The following is a 20,993-nucleotide window of genomic DNA, read 5'->3' on the forward strand; positions in this document are numbered from 1 at the left end:
GGATGAACAATGATCTCTTAAATATATATTCTAGTTTTAAAAGATCAATTTTTCTAGCTCCCTTTTCTCTTTAATTTTTGTAGGGAAAGATTTTTGAAGCATTATAGCAAGAGAAATAAGATGTAATGTTGGAATGCCTAGGTAGCATCCACATTTCATTTATTATTTGACCTACTTACTTGTAAAACATATACTGAAAATTCAGGTAAAATGAGTTTGTTGTTTTGTTTTTTGGTTTTTTAGAGGCAGGGTCTTGTTGCCCAGGCTGGTCTCGAACTCCTGGGGTTAAACAGTCATCCTACCTTGGCCTCACAAAGTGTTGGGATTACAGGCGTGAGCCACTGTGCCCAGCTGAATTTTTTATTTTCATTTCGTGGTTAGAGAGTTCTGTTCAGTCTGAGAAATGTGCAATAATTATTCATTTTTCTTTTTTTTTTTTTTTTTGAGATGGAGTCTCGCTCTGTCGCCAGGCTGGAGTGCTGTGGTGACATCTCAGCTCACTGCAACCTCTGCCTCCCGGGTTCAAGTGATTCTCCTGCCTCAGCCTCCTGAGTAGCTGGAAGTACAGGCATGCACCACCACGCCCAGCTAATTTTTGTATTTTTAGTAGAGACAGGGTTTCACCATGTTGGACAGGATGGTCTCGATCTCTTGACCTCATGATCCACCCACCTCTGCCTCCCAAAGTGCTGGGATTACATACAGGCATGAGCCACCGCGCCCAGCCAATATTTTTTCTAACAGATTGGTAGTATTCTAATAGGCTTTAAAATGTTCAGAAGAGAAGTTGTGCTTCCTTGGAAGAGTTACTGGCAAGTAGCTTTTGAGTATTGGCAGGGGCTAGAATCACCATGAGCCGGATCCTGGGCCATTCCTCTTGTCTGCTCCGCCTCAGAGACCCTGACCTCTGCTAGCCCATTGCTGACCTCAACTACTGATAGAGTTCTTCAGACGCAGTTGCTCCCTCATCCTGCTGATCTCCATGTGCGAGCAGTCGAATCAGCCCTTCTTTCTTTTCATCTTTTATCTTCCTTTTTTCCCCAGCAAGATTTTTATTGTTCAAATTAATGAAGTGTATCTCTCTGCCTTCCTGAATATTAATGACAAATTAGAACTACTTTATGTAGATGTGGGTTATTATGACATATATCCATTTTAGTATTGTTTCCCCATGTTCTTTATCCTGCTTTGATTCTGTGTGATCATATATTAGTAAAGTTTGCTACTTCTTTATGATTTCATGTTTTGGCAGAATACACAGAAAAGTATCTCCAGTTGTATAAAAAAGTATATGAGGAAAATAGAATTAACAGTTGCTTTTATTAAATACTTCAGAGATTATTTCACAAGTGCATTTCTTTAAGCAGCCTAGGATTAGAAACAAGTTGATCTAATGTCAAATATCAGTTCTGCCTCTTAGTTGTAATGCTGCTTCTCTAAGCCTCGGTTTTCCCACATTGTAATGAGCTGAGGGTTAAATAACGTGAAAACATCCAACACATTAGACAGGTAGTGATATCTCCTTCTCAGACAGCTTCATGACTCTTGTCATTAACTGTATTTGGATTCAAATTCAGGTTTAGAGAGAGCTGAATTTAGGAGTCTCATCTTTTTTTTCAAGACATTTAAATACTGGGTCATATATGCATAAGACACAGCACAGAAATGATTTTGATGTGGCTTCCTCTGGTAATCAAACTGAAGACTACTTGCCTGAACATCTAAAGCCATTGTAAGGTACTAGCCTTTCCTCTTCATCTCTCTCCGCTTGTAGGTTATTTCTGATGTTGAAGAAGATGCCGGGGAACTAAGCAGAGAGAGTATGTGGGACCTTTCCTGTGAAACTGTGAGAGAGCAGCTTACAAACAGCATCAGAAAACAGTGGAGAATTTTGAAAAGTCATGTAGAAAAACTTGATAACCAAGGTAACCACTGCTTCTATGCATGTAAAGTGAGTTGTGACATTTGGTAAGGTGTTGATTTTTAGTCACTTAGAAAGCCACATTATAGGCTCAGAGCTAAAGTACTATACTTCAGTTTGGTGGTTTGAAAGCAAGATTTTGCATACATTTATTTTTTCATTTTATTTTCTTTTATTTTACTTTTCGAGACGGAACCTTACTCGGTCACCCAGGCTAGAGTGTAGTGGTGCCATCTCGGCTCACTGTAACCTCTGCCTCCCAGGTTCAAGTTATTTCTCCTGCCTCAGCCTCCTGAGCAGCTAGGACTATAGGCGCACATCACAGCCAGCTAATTTTTTGGTGTGTTTTTAGTAGAGATGGGGTTTTGCTGTGTTGGCCAGGCTGATCTCAAACTCCTAGCCTCAAGTGATTCACCTGCCTTGGCCTCCCCAGAGTGTCTGGATTACACGTGTGAGCCACTGTGCACAGCCGAGATTTTACATACATTTAGATGTGAGGCTTGAACCTCACTGAGAAAAATACACTTTGGTCTCAGAGTGAATGTTTGAAAAGAGGACATCATGGATCCATCTGCTCTGGATGCAGTATACAATCAAATAAAGATAACTGAGTCGGGATAAAAGACTACACATTGGGTGTAGTGTACACTGCTTGGGTGATGGGTGCACCAAAATCTCAGAAATCACCACTAAAGATCTTATTCATGTAACCAAACACCACCTGTTCCCCGCCAAAAAGAGAAAACTGAGTCTCTATTACTGACTCTCAAAAATCAAGAAATATTTATCGTAGTATAGATAGGAACCTTTTGCTTATTTCTAGATGCTTGCAGATTACTATGTTCCTAGTAATTCACTTAAAATTATTTTTAAAATAGTAGATGTTTAATGCAAAATATTAATTTGGAAGTATATAAAGTAGAATATCCTGGTCTCCATTCCTTACATATAACACTTAACAGTTTGGTGCATATTTTTCTATACTTTCCTCTATGGATTTGAAAGATACTTATTGTTTTTTTAATTTTAAAAATTGAATATTACCTATATTTTTCTTTAGTGTGCTTTTTTCACTTAACTACTATTCTTATACATAGCTCTACATTGATGAATATATTCTTAATATTTTCTGCTTGGTAAAGTTTGAATGCTTTTAAACTAGGAAAATGAAGATTTCTGCTCAGTAAATGAAGCCTATTTAAAGAAAAATTTAAATTGTCAAAATATGAACTCAGTGCCATTGTGTTAAGTATTAGTAAAGAGCAATCAGCAAAATTATTATTACAGCACCAAAATGAATACACACGAGATTTTGTTCATTTGAGTCAATGCTGTTTATTAGCAAATAGCAAGTATGTTTGGACTTCGTATTTGTTGAATTTAATATTTGAGAGCAAGATTTGTGACACTTCATTGATCTTTGAAGCGGTGTCAACAAAAACATGATTTTATTTTTCTCTTCTTTGAATATGGCCATTTTGTCTGTTTTTAATTAGGACATAATCTTGAATAAATATGGATTACAAATTGTTGGCAATAGAGCTCTGTTTGTAAGCATATCATTTAGTCTTAAAATTGCACAAATGTGTAATTGTTATGAACTCCTGTAGTTGCTTTGCTTCTTAAACATTTTTTATAATGTTAAAATAATATAAATTTAATTTTGTTATAGCTTATGAAATTTTAAAAAGTCAAAGGACATAACTACTTTTTAGAAAACCTATAAAATTCTAGAAAGATAAAAGTTCTGAGAGCCCTTGTTTTAAAGATATGTGCAAAACACTGTAAACTAAGTGGTGGCTATAAGACCTGTGTCAACTTACTGATTTTGTCTTAGTTTCAAAGGTACACCTGGAAGGTTTTAATGATGAAGATGTAATCTCACGACAAGACCATGAACAAGAAACTGAAAAACTCGAGTTAGAAATTCAGCAGTGTAAAGAAATGATTAAAACTCAGCAACAGCTTTTACAGGTGAATATGAATTACCTTTTAAAGCTGTTCTCCATGAAAAGCCAGAATTGTGCTGAACCTTACCAGATTTGTATTCCTTTATTTCATAAGTCCCTGGTATTTGACAGTTTTCTAGTCTGTGTTCCCTGCTAACAGATTCATTGTGTACCACTCCTTAAATAGTCCATACTTTGCTAGTTGGGGTAGTAGGTTTTGGGAAATGAGAATTCTCATTTGACTTTTTGATTCTTAATAATTTCTATTCCTGCCCTGAAGTTTGACCGGCCTTCACTTGCTTTCATTTCAACTCGTTGGAGTGTCGCAAGGTCCCTCAGGAACTTACTATGTTTTAAATTTTAATAGCAGCAGCTCGCTACTGCATGTGATGATGATACCACTTCACTATTACGAGACTGTTATTTGTTGGAAGAAAAGGAACGTCTCAAAGAAGAATGGTCCCTTTTTAAAGAGCAGAAAAAGAATTTTGAGAGGGAGAGACGAAGCTTTACGGAAGCCGCTATTCGCCTGGGATTGGAGGTATTTTAAACAATTGTAGTGCTTTTGAAAATACTGGGGGTGGGTGGGCCTCAGTAGAATGCTTCTAAGGTCTCCTTTTTTTCTTGATATTTACTTATTTTCTAAAATATTTACTGGTGATCTCACAAATAATTTGAAATGAAAGGGAGGCTGAGCATATAGAATGGGATCATTTCCCCTTACCAGATTTGAGAATTGAACTTAAGAAAAAAAAACACTATAAGCATTTATTACTGCTTTCAGATTGGCTTTCTCCTGCTAAGTGTTTTACACAAGAAATCTCTTTTGGGTATCCATCATTCATCCATGGTCAGTAGGTGTGGTGTCAGAAGACAGTGCAACCAAGACTATATTTGCTGTTTAAAAAGGAAGTATAATAAAAAAATTAAGTTCTCTTCTCCCCAGTCCATCATTGTTATATATACGCTCTACAGCTTGCTTTTTTTACTTAGCAATGTGTCATCTACATATTCCCCCTTCAAAAATTGTAGCAGTAATGTCTGAATAAGGTTAAAAAAAAAAATCAACAAAACTCATAAAAAAAGCTACAAAGTAAGAAAGTATCCTCCTTTCTCATCCTCAGTTTCATTCCTTAGAGGTAACTGCTGTTAAAAAGTATCTGTTGGAAATTCTTCTAGGAAGTACTATTTTAACTTTTAATGTATTTCAAGTTTTCTTGTTTATCAGTTCATTGATTCCCCGCTATGAAAGATAAGGAATTCTGTGTCCTTATTGTACCTCCTACCTACACCCTTCCTCATTCACATCTCATGTCTTCATAATATTGTTCCTCTTGTTCGTCTGCTTGCCTTTTTTTTTGCTTTAAGGAAATAATAAAAAGCTTCCATTTCATGTTTGTTCAACTTCAGTCAGTATCAGTTCATCCCTGCAGTGAAAGCTGAGGACTTCCTTGTTGTTACTCTTGTTCTACCTCTCTTGCTGTACTACTTTGCAATTTTTGTGATATTATTTTTCATTGTTATCACATTCATAGTTTGTCCTCTAATACAATCCAGGTATAAGTACTTTGTCTAAACTTGAGACTTAAAAGTTGGAAAACCAGGAAAGAAAATTGATAATATTACAATTATGTAAATATTATTCTATAACCAAATATGTTTGGACACAGAAAATATTCTGTATTATTAAGACTTTGCCACCCAGAGAGATATATCACTATCTAGTGAATTCTTTTTTCTCTGTAGCTTCCTTTGTGATTTCCTGAATCAGATTTCAGCTGCCATGTTTCTCATATCTCATATTACTGTCTTTCTTGGGTTTCTATTCAATTTGCTATATTAGTAATTGAGTAATTACTAATTCTTGAGTAATTTTTTTTATAAATAGTGCATGAGCTGTAAACATTCTGAATTCTGGAATAGTCAAAAATATGTTCATACTTGATTGGTTTGGCTGTGAATAGAATTTAGATTCCAGTTTTTTTTCCTTCAAAACTTTGAATTATTCCATTTCTCCTAGTGTTTAGTTTTACTGATGAGAAGCCTGATTGTAATATACCTGTGTTACTTTGTAGATAACTGTGTTTTGTTTTCTATCTCCCTCTGTGGAAGCTTTGGTATTTTCTTTTCTTAAAGTTTGGAAATTTTACCAGGATACTTCTAGAGAGTTCCTTTCATCCTAAAGATTCTGTATTTCTTTAATTTAGGGAAATTTTCTTCTTTATTTTTTCCTTCTTTGACTTCTCTGTGTTCTGGAACTTTTGTTAGACACACATTTGGCCTTCTGAATACATATCTACAGGTTGACTTTTGTTCTCAATTCTGGGATATTCTCTTACCTTTATCTTAGAGATCACGAAACTGGCCTTTCAGGGTCAGTTTTATTATTTGCTTTAGCCACTGAGTTTTTGCTTCAGAATTTATCTTTAAATTTTTCTAATGTCCTTAATTTTTGCTTTTCTTTATATAGCATGATGGTATTTTACAGATGTTTATTAATCTGTCTGATAATATTTGTTACATTTTTTAAAAAGATTTCTTTCATCTCTTGAATTATCTCTTATCCATGGTCAGTTTTCTATTTATCTTGACCTTTTTTCTATATTAGTTTTCTCAGTGTTTGGTGATGCATGATTCTGTATCAATATTTATGAATGAAAGACTGTGTGTTGCTTGTTTTCAGTAGCTGACGTGGATTTCCTCAGTTCACAGTGTGAACATCTGTTTCATCAGTAGCTATCTTCAGGGAACAACACTTGACCAGCATTGTCTCCTACCTGTTTCCAAGCCCTTATTCCCCACATTACTCCAAGAGAGTAATTACTCTTGCTACTTTGCATATTGCTCCCAGTTGCCAGGTGCCTTTCCCTGCAAGAGAATTTTTCTCCGTCTGGTCACTGGGACAGTGGGCATAGTGAGGGATGGGAGGGAGGCATGCAAGACCTGAGGGCTGATGGAGAATTTAGTTTAGGATTCATCAGCTATTCAGAAGGGGGAGGTTTGACATAATTTGCCTATGCCCTCTTGTGGTTTAGTGGTGGTGGCTACCAGTACTGGTAGATGGCTAGAGGATGAGAGAAATGCTTGATGAAGTCATAGGTCCTGTTTTTCAAGTGAATAATTTACAATATAGATTATTTTTCTTTTGTTTGTAACTTTATAATGTTTTGTATGTTCAGAAGTTATGCTAATATTCTGTTCCATTTTTTGCATTGTTTATTTGAACTTAAAATTGATATGAAGACAGTGATGTTTGGTTTATTAGGTGAAACATGAATTTCTATTTTTTAAACGTAATTTTTTCGTAAGTGAAATTTTTCTTAGTTTTTTTGGTTTTTTTTTTTTTTTTTTTTTTTTTGAGATGGAGTCTCACTCTGTTGCCCAGGCTAGAGTGCAGTGGCGTGATCTCGGCTCACTGCAGGCTCTGCCTCCTGGGTTCATGCCATTCTCCTGCCTCAGCCTCCTGAGTAGCTGGGACTACAGGCACCCGCCACCACATCCAGCTAATTTTTTTTTTTTTTTTGTATTTTTAGTAGAGATGGGGTTTCACCGTGTTAGCCAGGATGGTCTCGATCTTCTGACCTCGTGATCCACCCGCCTTGGCCTCCCAAAGTGCTGGGATTACAGGCGTGAGCCACCGCGCCCAGCCTTGTTTTGCTTTTTGAGGTGGAGCCTCGCTTTGTTGCCCAGGCAGGAATGCAGGGGTGCGATCTCAGCTCACTGCAACCCCTGCCTCCTGGGTTCATGTGATTCTCCTGCCTCGGCCTCCTGAGTAGCTGGGACTACAGGTGCACGCCACCATGCCCGGCTAAATTTTGTATTTTTAGTAGAGATGGGGTTTCACCATGTTGGCCAAACTGGTCTCAAACTCCTGACCTTGTGATCCGCCCACCTTGTCCTCCCAAAGTGCTGGGATTACAGGCATGAGCCACTGCGCCCAGCCTTTTTTTTTTTTTTTTTTGGAGCTACGGTCTTGCCGTGTCACCTAGGCTAGAGTGCAGTGGTGCTATCTCGGCTCACTTCAGCTTCAACTTCCCAGGCTCTAGCCATCCTCCCTCCTCAGCCTCCAAAGTAGCTGAGACTGTAGTCCTGTGCCACCATGCCCAGCTGATGTTTGTATTTTGTGTAGAGACTGGGTTTTGCCGTGTTGCCTAGGCTGGTTTGGAACTCCTCAGCTCAAGTGCTCCACCAACCCTCAGCCTCCCAAAATACTGGGATTACAGACGAGTGCTGAAATTATTCTTAGTTTTTTAGGTTAACGCATTTGACATAAGAAGTACGAATAGATAGCCAGAGAGCAAACGAAGATAACTAGAGCAATCATGTGAAATGGCAACTGTGTGGATGTTGAAATATTGATCATTATTTGTTTGACTGTTTATGGTAGAGAAAGGCATTTGAAGAAGAAAGAGCCAGTTGGTTAAAGCAGCAGTTTTTAAATATGACTACGTTTGACCACCAGAACTCAGAAAATGTGAAACTTTTCAGTGCCTTCTCAGGAAGTGAGTACTTTATAAACTCTTTAATTTGAACATGCATATAAATAAAATTATTTACATATTACAAAATACTACATATTATTAATACAAAACTTTGGAAATCACCAATTAGAGCTCTCTAATTATAACTAAAAGTCAACTTTTTTTTGTTTGTTTTTGAGACGGAGTCTTGCTCTGTCGCCCAGGTTGGAGTGCAGTGACGTGACCTTGGCTGACTGCAACCTCTGCCTCCCGGCTTCACGCGATTATCTTGTCTCAGCCTCCTGAGTAGCTGGGATTACAGGCATGTGCCACCACGCCTGGCTAATTTTTGTATTTTTAGTAGAGACGGGTTTTTACCATTATTGGCCAGGCTGTTCTTGAACTCCTGACCTCAGGTGATCCACCCATCTCAGCCTCCCAAAGTGCTGGGATTAGGCATGAGCCACTGTGCCTGGCCTAAAAATCAACTTTAATATTTTATTTACTGTAGTGAAAGTGAGGATGAGAGGGGGACTGTGCATACCCAAAGTAACTTTTGTTGTGAGTTTGTAATAATGTGAAGGTTTTGAAAATTTACATCGAGAATTTTTTTTTTCAAGATGTAGTCTTGCACTGTCACCCAGGCTGGAGTGCATCTCGGCTCTCTGCAGCCTTAGCGTCCTGGGCTCAGGCAATCCTCCTTGCCTCAGCCTCCTGAGTAGCTGAGACTGTAGGCACACACCACCATACCCAGATAATTTTAAAAACTTTTTTGTAGAGACAAGCCCTCGCTATACTACCCAGGCTGGTCTCAAACTCCTGGCTTAAGCAGTCATTCCGCCTCACCTTCCCAAAGTGCTAGGATTACAGGTGTGAGCCACCCCACCCAGCCTAGAAATATTTTTAAAACTAGATCCTTTTGGCTGGGCACGGTGGCTCACGCCTGTAATCCCAGCACTTTGGGAGGCCGAGGCAGGTGGATCACGAAGTCAGGAGATCGAGACCATCCTGGCTAACACAGTGAAACCCCGTCTGTACTAAAAATACAAAAAAATTAGCCAGGCGTGGTGGCGGGCCCCTGTAGTCCCAGCTACTCGGGAGGCTGAGGAAGGACAATGGCGTGAACCCAGGAGGTGGAGCTTGCAGTGAGGCAAGATCGCGCCACTGCAGTCCAGCCTGGGTGACAGAGCAAGACTCCATCTCAAAAAAAAAAAAAACAGATCGTTTTAAACATGTGTGGACTATGCAACAAAGATAGCAAGATTAATGATATTAATTTGAATTTGTTCCATCTCTTTCCTCACTCAGAACCACAGATGAATCATCCTGATGATTTACCTTCACTATATTTAATGCCTCACCATATGTACTGCCTTTTTCTCTTCCTTGTTTTACAACAGGTTCTGATTGGGACAATCTTATAGTGCACTCGAGGCAACCGCAAAAGAAGCCTCACGGTGTGTCTAATGGGTCTCCAGTTTGCATGTCTAAACTTACTAAATCTCTTCCTGCTTCACCTTCCACTTCAGACTTTTGCCAGACACGTTCCTGCATATCTGAACATAGGTATTTGTCTATAGGTGATCTTTTCACGTGTTTCTAAAAATTGCTGAAGTTGCACTGCTAAGGGAAAGGTGGCATGTCTGTAGTATTAGCAACAATAGAGATTTTGGAGAGGAATTTAGTAGATGATTTATTCATTCTACAAATACTGAGTGTCCAGTATATATAGACACTGTGCTAGATGCTGGAAATACAATAGTGAACAGGTAGATCTGTTCCTTGTCTTCTTGGAGGTAAATCATATGATGTGTGTCTTTTTATTTCACATTTAAGATACAATTTAGAATGTAGTCTTAATTATAGGAGTTAATATTTTAAGCACTTTAATTGTATTAAATAGAAGGATATTGTTTTGACAGTTTTTGTAGAGTACATATCTTAACACTTTTTTCCGGCATGCCCATTTTATTGTTGTTGAAGGGCAAAGAACTGAGAAAAGCCTGTTCCTGTTGAGTGAAAAAGATTTGTGCCCAAGGATGACAGTGTAAAAAAACATGGCTCTCCACCCTGGGAAACCCATATGTTGCTCTTAATTGCTACATTTTGGTGTTTTCCTGTATCTCAAGTTATTATATCATTTTCTAAGATAAGATCAATACTCTGCTTCAGTGCCAATTCCAAGATTAGTTTTAAACGAAGCAGAGGAAGCAGGTAGAGCATTCCTAGTAAGACAGAGAGGAATAGAAAAGATCAGAGGGGTAAGTTGGAAAGTATGGTGGTAATCTCTTTGCTTTTAATTAAAAGTAGGAGATAACGGCCTTGGAAAACAGTCAGAGCTGAAGCAAACTCGGCCTGTGTTAGAGACTGGAGTGGAACTAAGTGTCGAAGAAGCCAGCTGGCCCTTGGGCCAAGAATTATGAAATAGATGGAGTTTAAAACAAGAAAGGAAGCTTTTAAAAGAAGGAGGAGAACACACTATAAGTTGTAGTTGACTTTTAAGAGGTGGGGGGATTAGGACTCCAAGTAAATGTTAGAGGGGATGAAAAAGAGCTAGGTAAGAGCACTCTAGCCAAGTGTAGGAACCCTGAGGTGGGACACACCTCATACATTTGCAATGGTGACCAAGACCTAGAGGTGTGAGATGAGGATGGAGAGATGTAAAAGTTCAAATATACAGAAAGGATAAGATCATGAACCCATGTGTACCTATGACTCAGATTCAGCAATTATTAACTCATGATCAATATTGTTCATTATAATCCCACTCTGCTTGCTCTCTCCACCCCAGCCCCAACACATCTGGGATTTCATTTACAGAATATTTTAGTGTGCATTTGCAGGTCAAATATTGTTCTAAGGGGAATAGAAAAAACATCCTCTAATTCCCTCCACCCTCCTCTCCTTAGGAGGTCTACCTCCACTGACCGGCTTCCTACCCAAATGACTTATCATCGAAGAATTTACAAAAAATAACGACCTCATTACCCCCACTATCATGGCCATCATCACCCTCCTCAACCTCTACTTCTACCTACGCCTAATTTACTCCACCTCTATCATAGTTTTAAGCAAGAGAGTGAAAAAAAGTCTTAAGTTTTAAAAAGATTACTGTTTTATAATATTGAAAACAGACTGTAGGAGTCTGTAATATAAACCAGGAAATCCAGTTAGGAGGCACTATTGGAGTGGAAACGAAAGACAATGGTAATTGGACTAGGGTCATAATATGAAGGAAGAAATGCTTGGATTTGGGATCTATTTTGAAGTTAGACCAGTAGATGAGTTGAATATGGGAAGTGAAAGTTTATTTATTTTACAATCAAAAGATGTGTAAGCTTATAGTATTTTCTTACATAGAATGTTATTCAGACTTCCAAATTTGACCAATCAGAACTATCTGTATAGATATAGACACAAATTCTAGCCACCATTCACAAATAATGCATTTTATATCTAAGAGATAGCATAACATAGTTGTCTCAATTGTTTTTATATGTTTTAAATATTTAGCTTTTTACATCATTTTTAGTTGTGGAATATTTGACATAAATATTTGTTGAAGACATTGTTTTATGTTTAATAAAGTTCAGCATTTAGTACCTAAATCATAGGGTGTTGCAAGTTAAATGTTAATATATGTAAAGCACTTAAAACATTTAGTGACAGACTATAAAAATAAAAATATATGTAAACAAATATAGACATGCTTTTTTTGTTTCTGAGTGCTCCACTAAACAACATCCGTGGCATAGAAACAATTTTGGAGCTTAAAGAAATTCAAGGTATTCATTGTTAACTAGCCTCTAAGAATAAAACAAACAGAAAAAAGTTTTATAACTAATAGAGAAGCTATGCAGCCTGACTTGGTTCTTCACATTTTAAATTATTTGATAAACTTGGTTCTCTTGCTCCTGAAGCATTTTGGATCTCGGTTTATATTAATATTGCAACAAAATAATTAGGAGTATTTGTAGCTAATTCCTACAACATCCTCATTGTTCCTTCACTGTAGAATGGAATTTTACATAAAGGCTGTGCCTTCACTGTAGAATGGAATTTTATATAAAGGCTGTGCCTTAGATTCCAGGCAAGGAGACTTGTGCATAAGTTACCTAAAAAACTTAGTTTGATGATTTGTACAAGGGATTCTGATGACCGAATTACTATAAGTATTGGTAAATAAATTTATAGTAATTTGGTCATCAGAATCCCTTGTACAAATGATTAAACTAGGCATGCACTACTACTCCCAGCTAATTTTTTGTAGAGACAGGGTTTCACCGTGTTACTCAGGCTAGTCCTGAATTCCTGGGCTCAAGCAGTTCGGCTGCCTCAGCCTCCCAAAGTGCTAGGATTACAAGTGTGAGCTACTGCTCCCAGACTTTTTTTTTTTTTTTTCCAAGTAAAATTTTAAATTATATTTTTGGCCTAGATTTTTAGAATTAAAAGGAACTTAATTTTTTTTAAGAGTGCCACATTATGAGGTTAAAGTACAAAAGGAGAGGATAGTCATTAAGATCTGCCTTTCTTTTCCCAACAGTTCAATCAATGTACTGAATATAACTGCTGAAGAAATTAAACCAAATCAGGTTGGAGGAGAATGTACAAATCAAAAATGGAGTGTGGCGTCAAGACCTGCATCACAGGAAGGTTGCTATAGTGGATGCTCCTTGAGCTACACAAATTCTCATGTAGAAAAAGATGACTTACCTTAGACATGTGGACTGGAATTTTTTTCATTAATGTGTTCATCAAGTTTCACATCTAAGTTGAAACAGGGTGTGTCATAAAGTCAGTTATCTCTAATAACTTAAGATGGTCTAAGTTGTTTGTTTGGACTTCCCTGTCTTCCCCCAAAGAGTTGAAATCTTAAATCTATTTAAAAGGATATAAAAGCTTTGGATATGTATTTTTAGTAACAGAAGCATCTGGTTCTGTGAATAAAGGAATGTATAGATGTTTGGATGGAAACAAAAGCACTAGAATGAGTTTCCTCTTATAGGTATTAAAAATAGCACTTTTAGGAAACTGATTATTGTAAATGTTTAATTTTGTCTCAAATATAGTTGGCATTGGAAGTTTAGCCTTTACTTGAATGTATACTGTAGATTTTTAACAAAGCGAGTTCTATATTTATTATGTTTAGTGTGGTTTGAAATTACCTCTTTCATATGTTTTAAATAAAGTGAAATTTATGTATGTTTTGTACATAGATACACATGATTATGTTAAGAGGCTTTAAGATTGAAAAGTTTCACACAACCATAAGTATAGTATTTCATGCCAGTAAAATTTTTTTAGTGGTATTCTGTTTACAGATGTATTAGGACCATTGATGCATTACATTTAAGAATTCTCTTTAATACATCTGGGCAATAAATATCGAAAGGTATTCCGTGAAGCTGAGTTCTTTAGATAATCAACACTAAAAAATTACATTTTTGAGATTTTTATGACATTAGATTTTTATTTTGTATATGTAGAATATTATAATTTTTAAAAGGACTATTGATAGAAGAATAGGGGCAAGACAACAAAAGTACCTTTGAATAAAACAATTTAAGAAATTGGTTTAAGATATTGGATGATAGAAGATATTTAAGATATCTAGATGGTGATATTTTCCTTACGAGATGGGTACCAGTATAGTAATATCTGTATACTAACTAGGGCTTTGTATTGTCAATAATTTTTTAATAATTTTTTAATGAGGTATTTACCACTGAAGAAATATGATAATGTAAAACCATCAAATTTTATAATTGAGGTGATACTCTGGAAAAACATGTCATTTCATTTTCGGAAAACTCTTAGGCTCTCTTCAGTCTCTGTAATGTTTCTGATTGCATGTTTCTTCATGAAAAGTATGTTGTTGTTTTGATAGTAATAATAATAAGTGTAGGCTCAGCTCTTTCCCAGGATTTTCATCAAAAAGCTTTAAGTGCCTAACCCTGCTTGTCTCTGTACATAGAAGCCTGCACAGATCCAATCCTTGCTAGGTATCGTAGTTTAGGCCCATTTAACTTCCCCTGTACTGGCAGTTCAGCCGCTTACATGCACTCACCCTGTTTGTGGCTATTTTAAATTCATATTATTAAAAAACAAAAAAAAAACCCACCTATTTGTGTTGTCCATTCACTATACGTAACTATGTAACTCTTTGGAGTTGCATAGCAGCAGCCATTTTTTCAGGGCTGATAGGATATCATTAAGAGTATCTTATGAGACATTAGTGGATATACTCATAGTAACCATATTTATAGTTTTAAAGAGCTAGCTCTTGAGCATTAGTCACTCACTACCTTCAGCTTGATGCATGGTCACTTCTTTACTATTTAAAATACTACACATTGTACAAAATATCGAAGACACTACCATATGCTAAAGGAAGAAATCTAGCTGGGATATAGGATTTTTGTTGTTTTTGTTTTTGTTTGTTTTGCTATTTAGCAATAACATGGTCAAAAAGGCAATCAGAAATTTTAAATACAGTTAATGGATACATTTGGCAACAATTTTCCCCCGAGGGTTTTCCATGGTGTACTTTGCAAGAAATAAGCACTCTAATTTTTAAAGTAAATCTCTTATTTTAGCAAATATTATATTTCATGACAATGGAGTTCTAGAAAGCAGCATCTGTTTTTTGTTGCGTGTTTCCATTTTAAAGTGAGTTGAGTTCTCAAACTGGAAAGAAAAATTCCTTGAGACTTACTTTTAAAATCTAGTGTGAAAGAAACAGCAGAGTAAAAGCCAGACTCATTGCACCTTCAATGTCTGCATAGATCCAGAAGTTGTACATTTTACCTAACAACATCACTTTTGTTGAACATTCCAACTCCAGAATGATCCCCAATCACCCTAATCTCAGAATGCTGGAATGATGTCTGTTGGAAAACCCAGGACTCCACACACAAAACTCCTGGGATTTTGTTTCCCATCTCTTCCTAGGTGTTTGCAATGTACAAATAATACAGCTGTGCTAATCTCACATTTAGCCATGATAGATGATGGTTCTAGAGTGTACTTCCATTTGTAAGTCCTCCTGATAATCTTAAGTGCTTTCTTGTTTATCACTATGTAAATCTGCAATATTTTGTACTTCATTTGTTTTTATCCATTCTGAATTTTCAAAGCATAAAAATGTCAAACAAAAATTGAGATAAATATTTTGTTCACTATTAAATGTTCGCATCTGCAGTCTATGATGAGAAACTGATATTAAATTATGACTAAAATTTAACAAATAGTATTTTCTTATAGAAGCAATGTATTAAATGATTAGATACACAGGACAGTTCACAGCAAATTGTTTACTTACATGGCATAATTGAAATACTGTTATTTGTAAAGAGTTCTATACTGCCTACCTTAGCTAACCAGAATTGTTCATAGACTTGTGATAATATGGTGTTATGGGAAAACACATTTTGTGCACATGATGAAGAGAGCACCGTGAATCTAGTCTTGACTGCCCCTGGTGGAACATTTGAAAGCCCTTGGGACTCCAGGAGAGATGTTTTTGCAGCATGTATGCTAAATTTGTGAGTTAGCAAGACCCTGCTGTGATTACTATGTTGTACAAATCTTCAAAGTATATTGCTTAATATGAGTCATGTTATTTCTAGATTGGATTTAAAGTAAGTATGGATTATGGAAGTCTAGTAAATATACTTTTACCTATTTCTGTCCCTTTTCAGTCTTTTGGTAAGCATTTATGAAGTTCCTGCTGTATGTCAAGGCTTACTACTGCTTTTCAATCCTTGGTGATATGAAGACAGATAAGCACGCTGCCTGCTATTAAGAATCTGAGCTGAGTGGAAGGCCAACTATTAAACCTACATTGTAATAAACAATGGTGGATGCTACTGACACATTCAGTCTGTTCATAAAACATGGACTGATGGGTCTGCTCCAGGCCACATTTGTTTCTTAACAGTAACGTGGCTAGGCTTCCATTTATAAGTCTTAGCATTATTTCTTTTGTGAAGTACTATGTAACAGATGATTGTTTGCTAGATTTTGTTTTCTACAATCAAAATGTTGACCTGCAAAGCAGTGTAGGATTTTCTCTCCTCAAGAACGTGTATTATTATCTAGTAGAAAAAGCATTCCCAAAGACTTGGTCCATGCAGATAAGGATAATGAAATTGCTCACTCTAATCCTTTTTCTAAATACAATGTTTTTCAAGCTAGATGTAAATTAGAGTGGGTGGATATTGATTAAATTATTTGATTTATATAAAATCAAATGACTGGTTGAGGTTTTTTTGAACATTTACAAATAATGGATTCCTGAGAGCTCAGGAAGTACTGTAATGTCAGTGACATGTGAAGCTCCTGATAAAGATCCACCTCATTCATATATTTGAGCTTCAGAAATACATGTACCTAGTATAATGCTTAACAGCACATAATATTTGTTGATGAGAAATACACTGATGAAACTTAACACATTTTTTTACTGGAATGAATGGACTATAAGTTTGGGGTTAGAATCCTAAAACTCCTCTTTCTCAAGAGGGTAAGAACCTTGTCATGAATCTATGCATGTGTATATCCAACCCTATCTCAATTCCTTGCATATACAGTATCATGATAGAGTAGGTTATGCTGCAATTAAACATTAAGTCGGTGTGGCTTAATAAAATTTATGCTCATGAAATGTCCAGTGTGAACTGGGCAATCCTCCATTTTTAGCTATGCCATCTGGACGCATGGTCTCCAACATCGCCAAAGCAGAGAGCGAGCAGACTAGCAGATGGTGTAGGATATTTTTAAGGGCCAGACCTGAAGACATGCCTTCCACCTACAGCCTCACTGCAAACAAGACTGGGAGGTATAGAACATGTAGCTATTTGGTGAGCACTTACAGTCTGCTATCGAATGTAGTTGACGCTAGATATTTCGTCCATGCATACTATTCTGCAAGGGGTTTATTGCTGATTATTAAAGCAAATAGTCTTAATTTTTGGAAGGAATGTATTTTAAAGCTCCTCACACTCTCTAACCTTTTTATAATACAAGTTTCTGAATGTTCAAATGGTAGTTTTACTCAGTTATTAAAGTATCTTACAGTGCGCAGAACACTTATTTTTCAACTGTCAGGGAGTCTTAACCTTCCTATTTTTAGAGTTGATAACAGACTCGAGTGTTAAATAATGAACCCAAGGTCACATAACTGCTGTTAAGTGATAAGACCAGACTTTAACCCATATCTTAGGTTTGCTAAATTTCCACCTTTTCCCACACTGCTGCAGTGCCTGCTTGTAGGGCTTTCTAAGTGAAATTCTTCACCCATTAGCTGCCACCTATAATCTGCATCAAAAGTAGTGATCATTTGGTCCATGTTCAAGACTTGGCCTCATTTTTTTTGTGATTGGTTACCATGGCAGATCTATTCAGGGTTGGAACACTACCTTTTTGCAATTAAGATACTAAGGATTTCATTGAAATAGCTAATTTAGTAGTTTATGATACTCTAAAGGCCATTGAGTAATCTGAAGATATGTCTAGATCACCTGCAATTTGTGTGTGTGTGTGTGTGTGTGTGTGTGTGTGTGTGTGACAGTGTCACCCAGGCTGGAGTGCAGTGGTGCCATCTTGCCTCACTGCAGCCTTGCTCTCCCGGGCTCAAGCAGTCCTACCACAGGCTTCCAAGTAGCTGGGACTACAGATGTGCGCCACCACACCTGGCTAGTTTTTTGTATTTTTTATAGAGATGGGGTCTCACCATGTTGGACAGGCTGGTCTCGAACTCCCAGGCTCAAGTGATCCGCCCCCCTTGGCCTCCCAACGGGTTGGGATTACAGACGTGAGCCACCGCCTCTGGCCAGCCTGTATTTTTCTGCCCTGCCGTTTTGTTCACTCTTGGCAGTTTGTGTGCCGTGTCCCAACTGTAGCTACAGTCACAGTGACCAGAAATACTTCATTTTGTCCAAAAGGTTCAGTCACCTTTTGCAGACATTTTATCATGAAAAATAAAGTAGTAGAATTAACGTGAATATTTTTACTCAGTTTTAGAAGGAAGACGGCTGATGTAGGGCAGCTGGATATTTTCTAGTTTCTCTGTTGCATCTGCATTTAGATAGATTTTCTTGTTTCTGGTCTGTCATGACAGTTTCATTCCTTTTTACAGTGTTCTATTAAACCAAACCATACCCCAGCCATTAGAAAAAAGTAAACATTTGCATGTTCCCTAGAACCCTAAAACTGATAACAAGAACCTACCCTCCATTCTGGCTTTTGGATCCAATTTTCTATTATATATGATGTCTAAACCGAGGTGGTCAATTGTTCATCCCAGCCAGGCATAGGATCAGACAGCTGAGTTCCCTAGGATTAGACTCTGCTAGTGCTTAGCCATGACTACTATGGCTGGTTTTGTTAACCTCTAAGTATAGTTTTGACTTGACTAAAACATGCTGTAATTTATTTACTCTACCTTGAGATTTTTTTCTTCTGTAATTCTCAGCCCAGAACTATTATTTCAAACTAAACTTGTATTTCACATTTTTAATTAGTGAAGAGGCTCAACGAAATGCAATTTTCAAATAGTCACCCAAGAGTATAAAGCTTTTGTGGAGTATCAATTTAATTTCTAGCCACTTTTAGTTTCTTTTATCTTGAAAATCTTTTACCTTAATAACTAGTTGATTTGGTTTTGTAATGTTATTCCTTTTAAGCAAAGAGGTATTAAATAATAAGGAAGGCTGGGTGTGGTGGCTCACGGCTGTAATCCCAACACTTTGAGAGACCAAGGCAGGCGGATCACCTGAGGTCAGGAGTTTGAAACCAGCCTGGCCAACATGGTGAAACCCCATCTCTACTAAAAATACAAAAATTAGCTGGGCGTGGTGGCAGGCGCCTGTAATCCCAGCAACTCGGGAGGCTGAGGCAGGAGAATTGCTTGAACCCGGGAGGGGTAGGTTGCAGTGAGCCTAGATCACGCCATTGTACTCCAGCCTGGGGGACAAGAGCAAGACTTCGTCACAAAAATAAATACATAAAAAATAAATAAATAAGGAAAATCTCTATAAATTAGATCTCAGTGAAATTAAACTTTTCCAAACAAATAGTTTTTCAGATTCTGTGTTAATGCCCCAAAGAAAACTAGAAATCCAACAACTAGCCACACAAAGCCTTGGTACATATGTTCTAAAGAAGCTATTTTGATCTTAAACCATGAAAAATTTTAACTGGAATTTTAAAAATCGCATTGCCTTTTTATTTCCAAAGCACTTGTCTTCATTTTTATCAAGGGCAAATATCTGAGGAAACAACTCATAAATGCTTTTTGTTGTTGTTGAGACAGAGTCTTACTCTGTTGCCCAGGCTGGAGTGCAGCGGCGTGATCTCAGCTCACTGCAACCTCTGCCTCCGGTGTTCAAGCAATTCTTCTGCCTCAACCTCCCAAGTAACTGGGATTTCATGCATGCACCACCATGCCCAGCTAATTTTTGTATTTTTAGTAGATACAGGGTTTCTCCATGTTGGCAAGGCTGGTCTCAAACTCCTGACCTCAAGTGATCTGCCTGCCTCAGCCTCCCAAAGTGCTGGGATTACAGGCATGAGCTGCCGCGCCTGGCCTCATAAATGCTTTTAATTGAAATTCTTTGATAAGGTACGAAAAGACTATGGTAAATCTCAGAGGCAGGTTCTGGCCATGGCAGTGAGGGCCAGAAAGGGGTGTACATCAGAGACACAGTTGCTTGTGGTGTGGTTTCCCAAAATCTGGAGGTGCACATTCCTGTTGACTCAACGATCTGTTTCTCTGGACTTGGTAGCCTTCTGTTTTGCAGACCCCCAAGCACTGTATAACTGGGATTCACTAATTATAGCTTGAGTAACTATAAATTGTTATCCAAATGAGAAACTTTTGATAGTGAAATGGGGAGCTATTCATGATTAGGCCTGTACCACAATGGAAATTGGGACAAATGATCACCCTGTGTATAATGGAAGCCCTGTCCAAGTAAGCATAAGTCTGACTTGAGTTTTGATTGTTGAACCTGTAAACCCAAAATAAAATCCTAAGGCCCCCCAACTATTTGGGCCCCTTCTCTCAGCCAAGGGCATTCCAAAGTTAACCTGAAAAACTAGTTCAGGCCACGATGGGAAGGAAGGGTGAGACATGCCTGATTATACCCTCCTTCCTCTTGGAATTCAGGAAAAGTTAACCAGCATTAATATCAACACAGACCTTAAGTCTTATAAGAGACATTTACAACCTATGCTCCCTGAAGGGTGTTACCTGGAGGCTCTATGATAAAACTTTGGTTTCCACAGCCGCTTATCATCATAACCCATACATTTCTTTGTATTGATTCCAAGTCTTTAGATAATAACTCATTCAGGCTAGGTGTGGTGGCTCACGCCTGTAATCCCAGCACTTTGGGAGGCTGAGGTGGGTGGATCACGATGTCAGGAGTTTGAGACCAGCCTGACCAACATGGTGAAACTCCATCTCTACTAAAAAAAAATACAAAAATTAGCTGGGCATGGTGTTGCGTGCCTGTAATCTCAGCTATTCAGGAGGCTGAGGCAGGAGAATCGCTTGAACCCAGGAGGCAGACATTGCAGTGAGCCGAGATCGCGCCATTGCACTCCAGCCTGGGTGACAGAGAGAGACTCTGTCTCAAAAATAAAATAGAATAAAATAAA

General features: G+C 37.6%; 1 protein-coding gene across 9 annotated transcripts in view; it reads left to right on the forward strand.

The window, feature by feature from the left end:
* The window catches only part of SSX2IP (SSX family member 2 interacting protein), a 46,334-nt gene extending 30,321 nt beyond the window's left edge, over nucleotides 1-16,013 (forward strand). For 5 of the 9 annotated variants that reach the window (XM_031001077.3, XM_055351472.2, XM_031001072.3 and 2 more), the window contains 6 exons: nucleotides 1,775-1,925; nucleotides 3,759-3,895; nucleotides 4,238-4,411; nucleotides 8,258-8,372; nucleotides 9,731-9,896; nucleotides 12,874-16,013. In XM_031001077.3, the coding sequence (XP_030856937.1) occupies nucleotides 1,775-1,925; nucleotides 3,759-3,895; nucleotides 4,238-4,411; nucleotides 8,258-8,372; nucleotides 9,731-9,896; nucleotides 12,874-13,048 (918 nt within the window). In that variant the 3' untranslated portion in view covers nucleotides 13,049-16,013. The remainder of the gene's footprint in view (nucleotides 1-1,774; nucleotides 1,926-3,758; nucleotides 3,896-4,237; nucleotides 4,412-8,257; nucleotides 8,373-9,730; nucleotides 9,897-12,873) is intronic. The other 4 variants (XM_055351488.2, XM_055351501.2, XM_031001088.3 and 1 more) reach the window with 1 other exon arrangement.
* Nucleotides 16,014-20,993: the final 4,980 nt, after the last annotated feature.

The sequence above is a fragment of the Gorilla gorilla genome, chromosome 1 (genome assembly GCF_029281585.2).
Source record: "Gorilla gorilla gorilla isolate KB3781 chromosome 1, NHGRI_mGorGor1-v2.1_pri, whole genome shotgun sequence".
In the NCBI taxonomy this organism is placed as follows: Eukaryota; Metazoa; Chordata; class Mammalia; order Primates; family Hominidae; genus Gorilla; species Gorilla gorilla.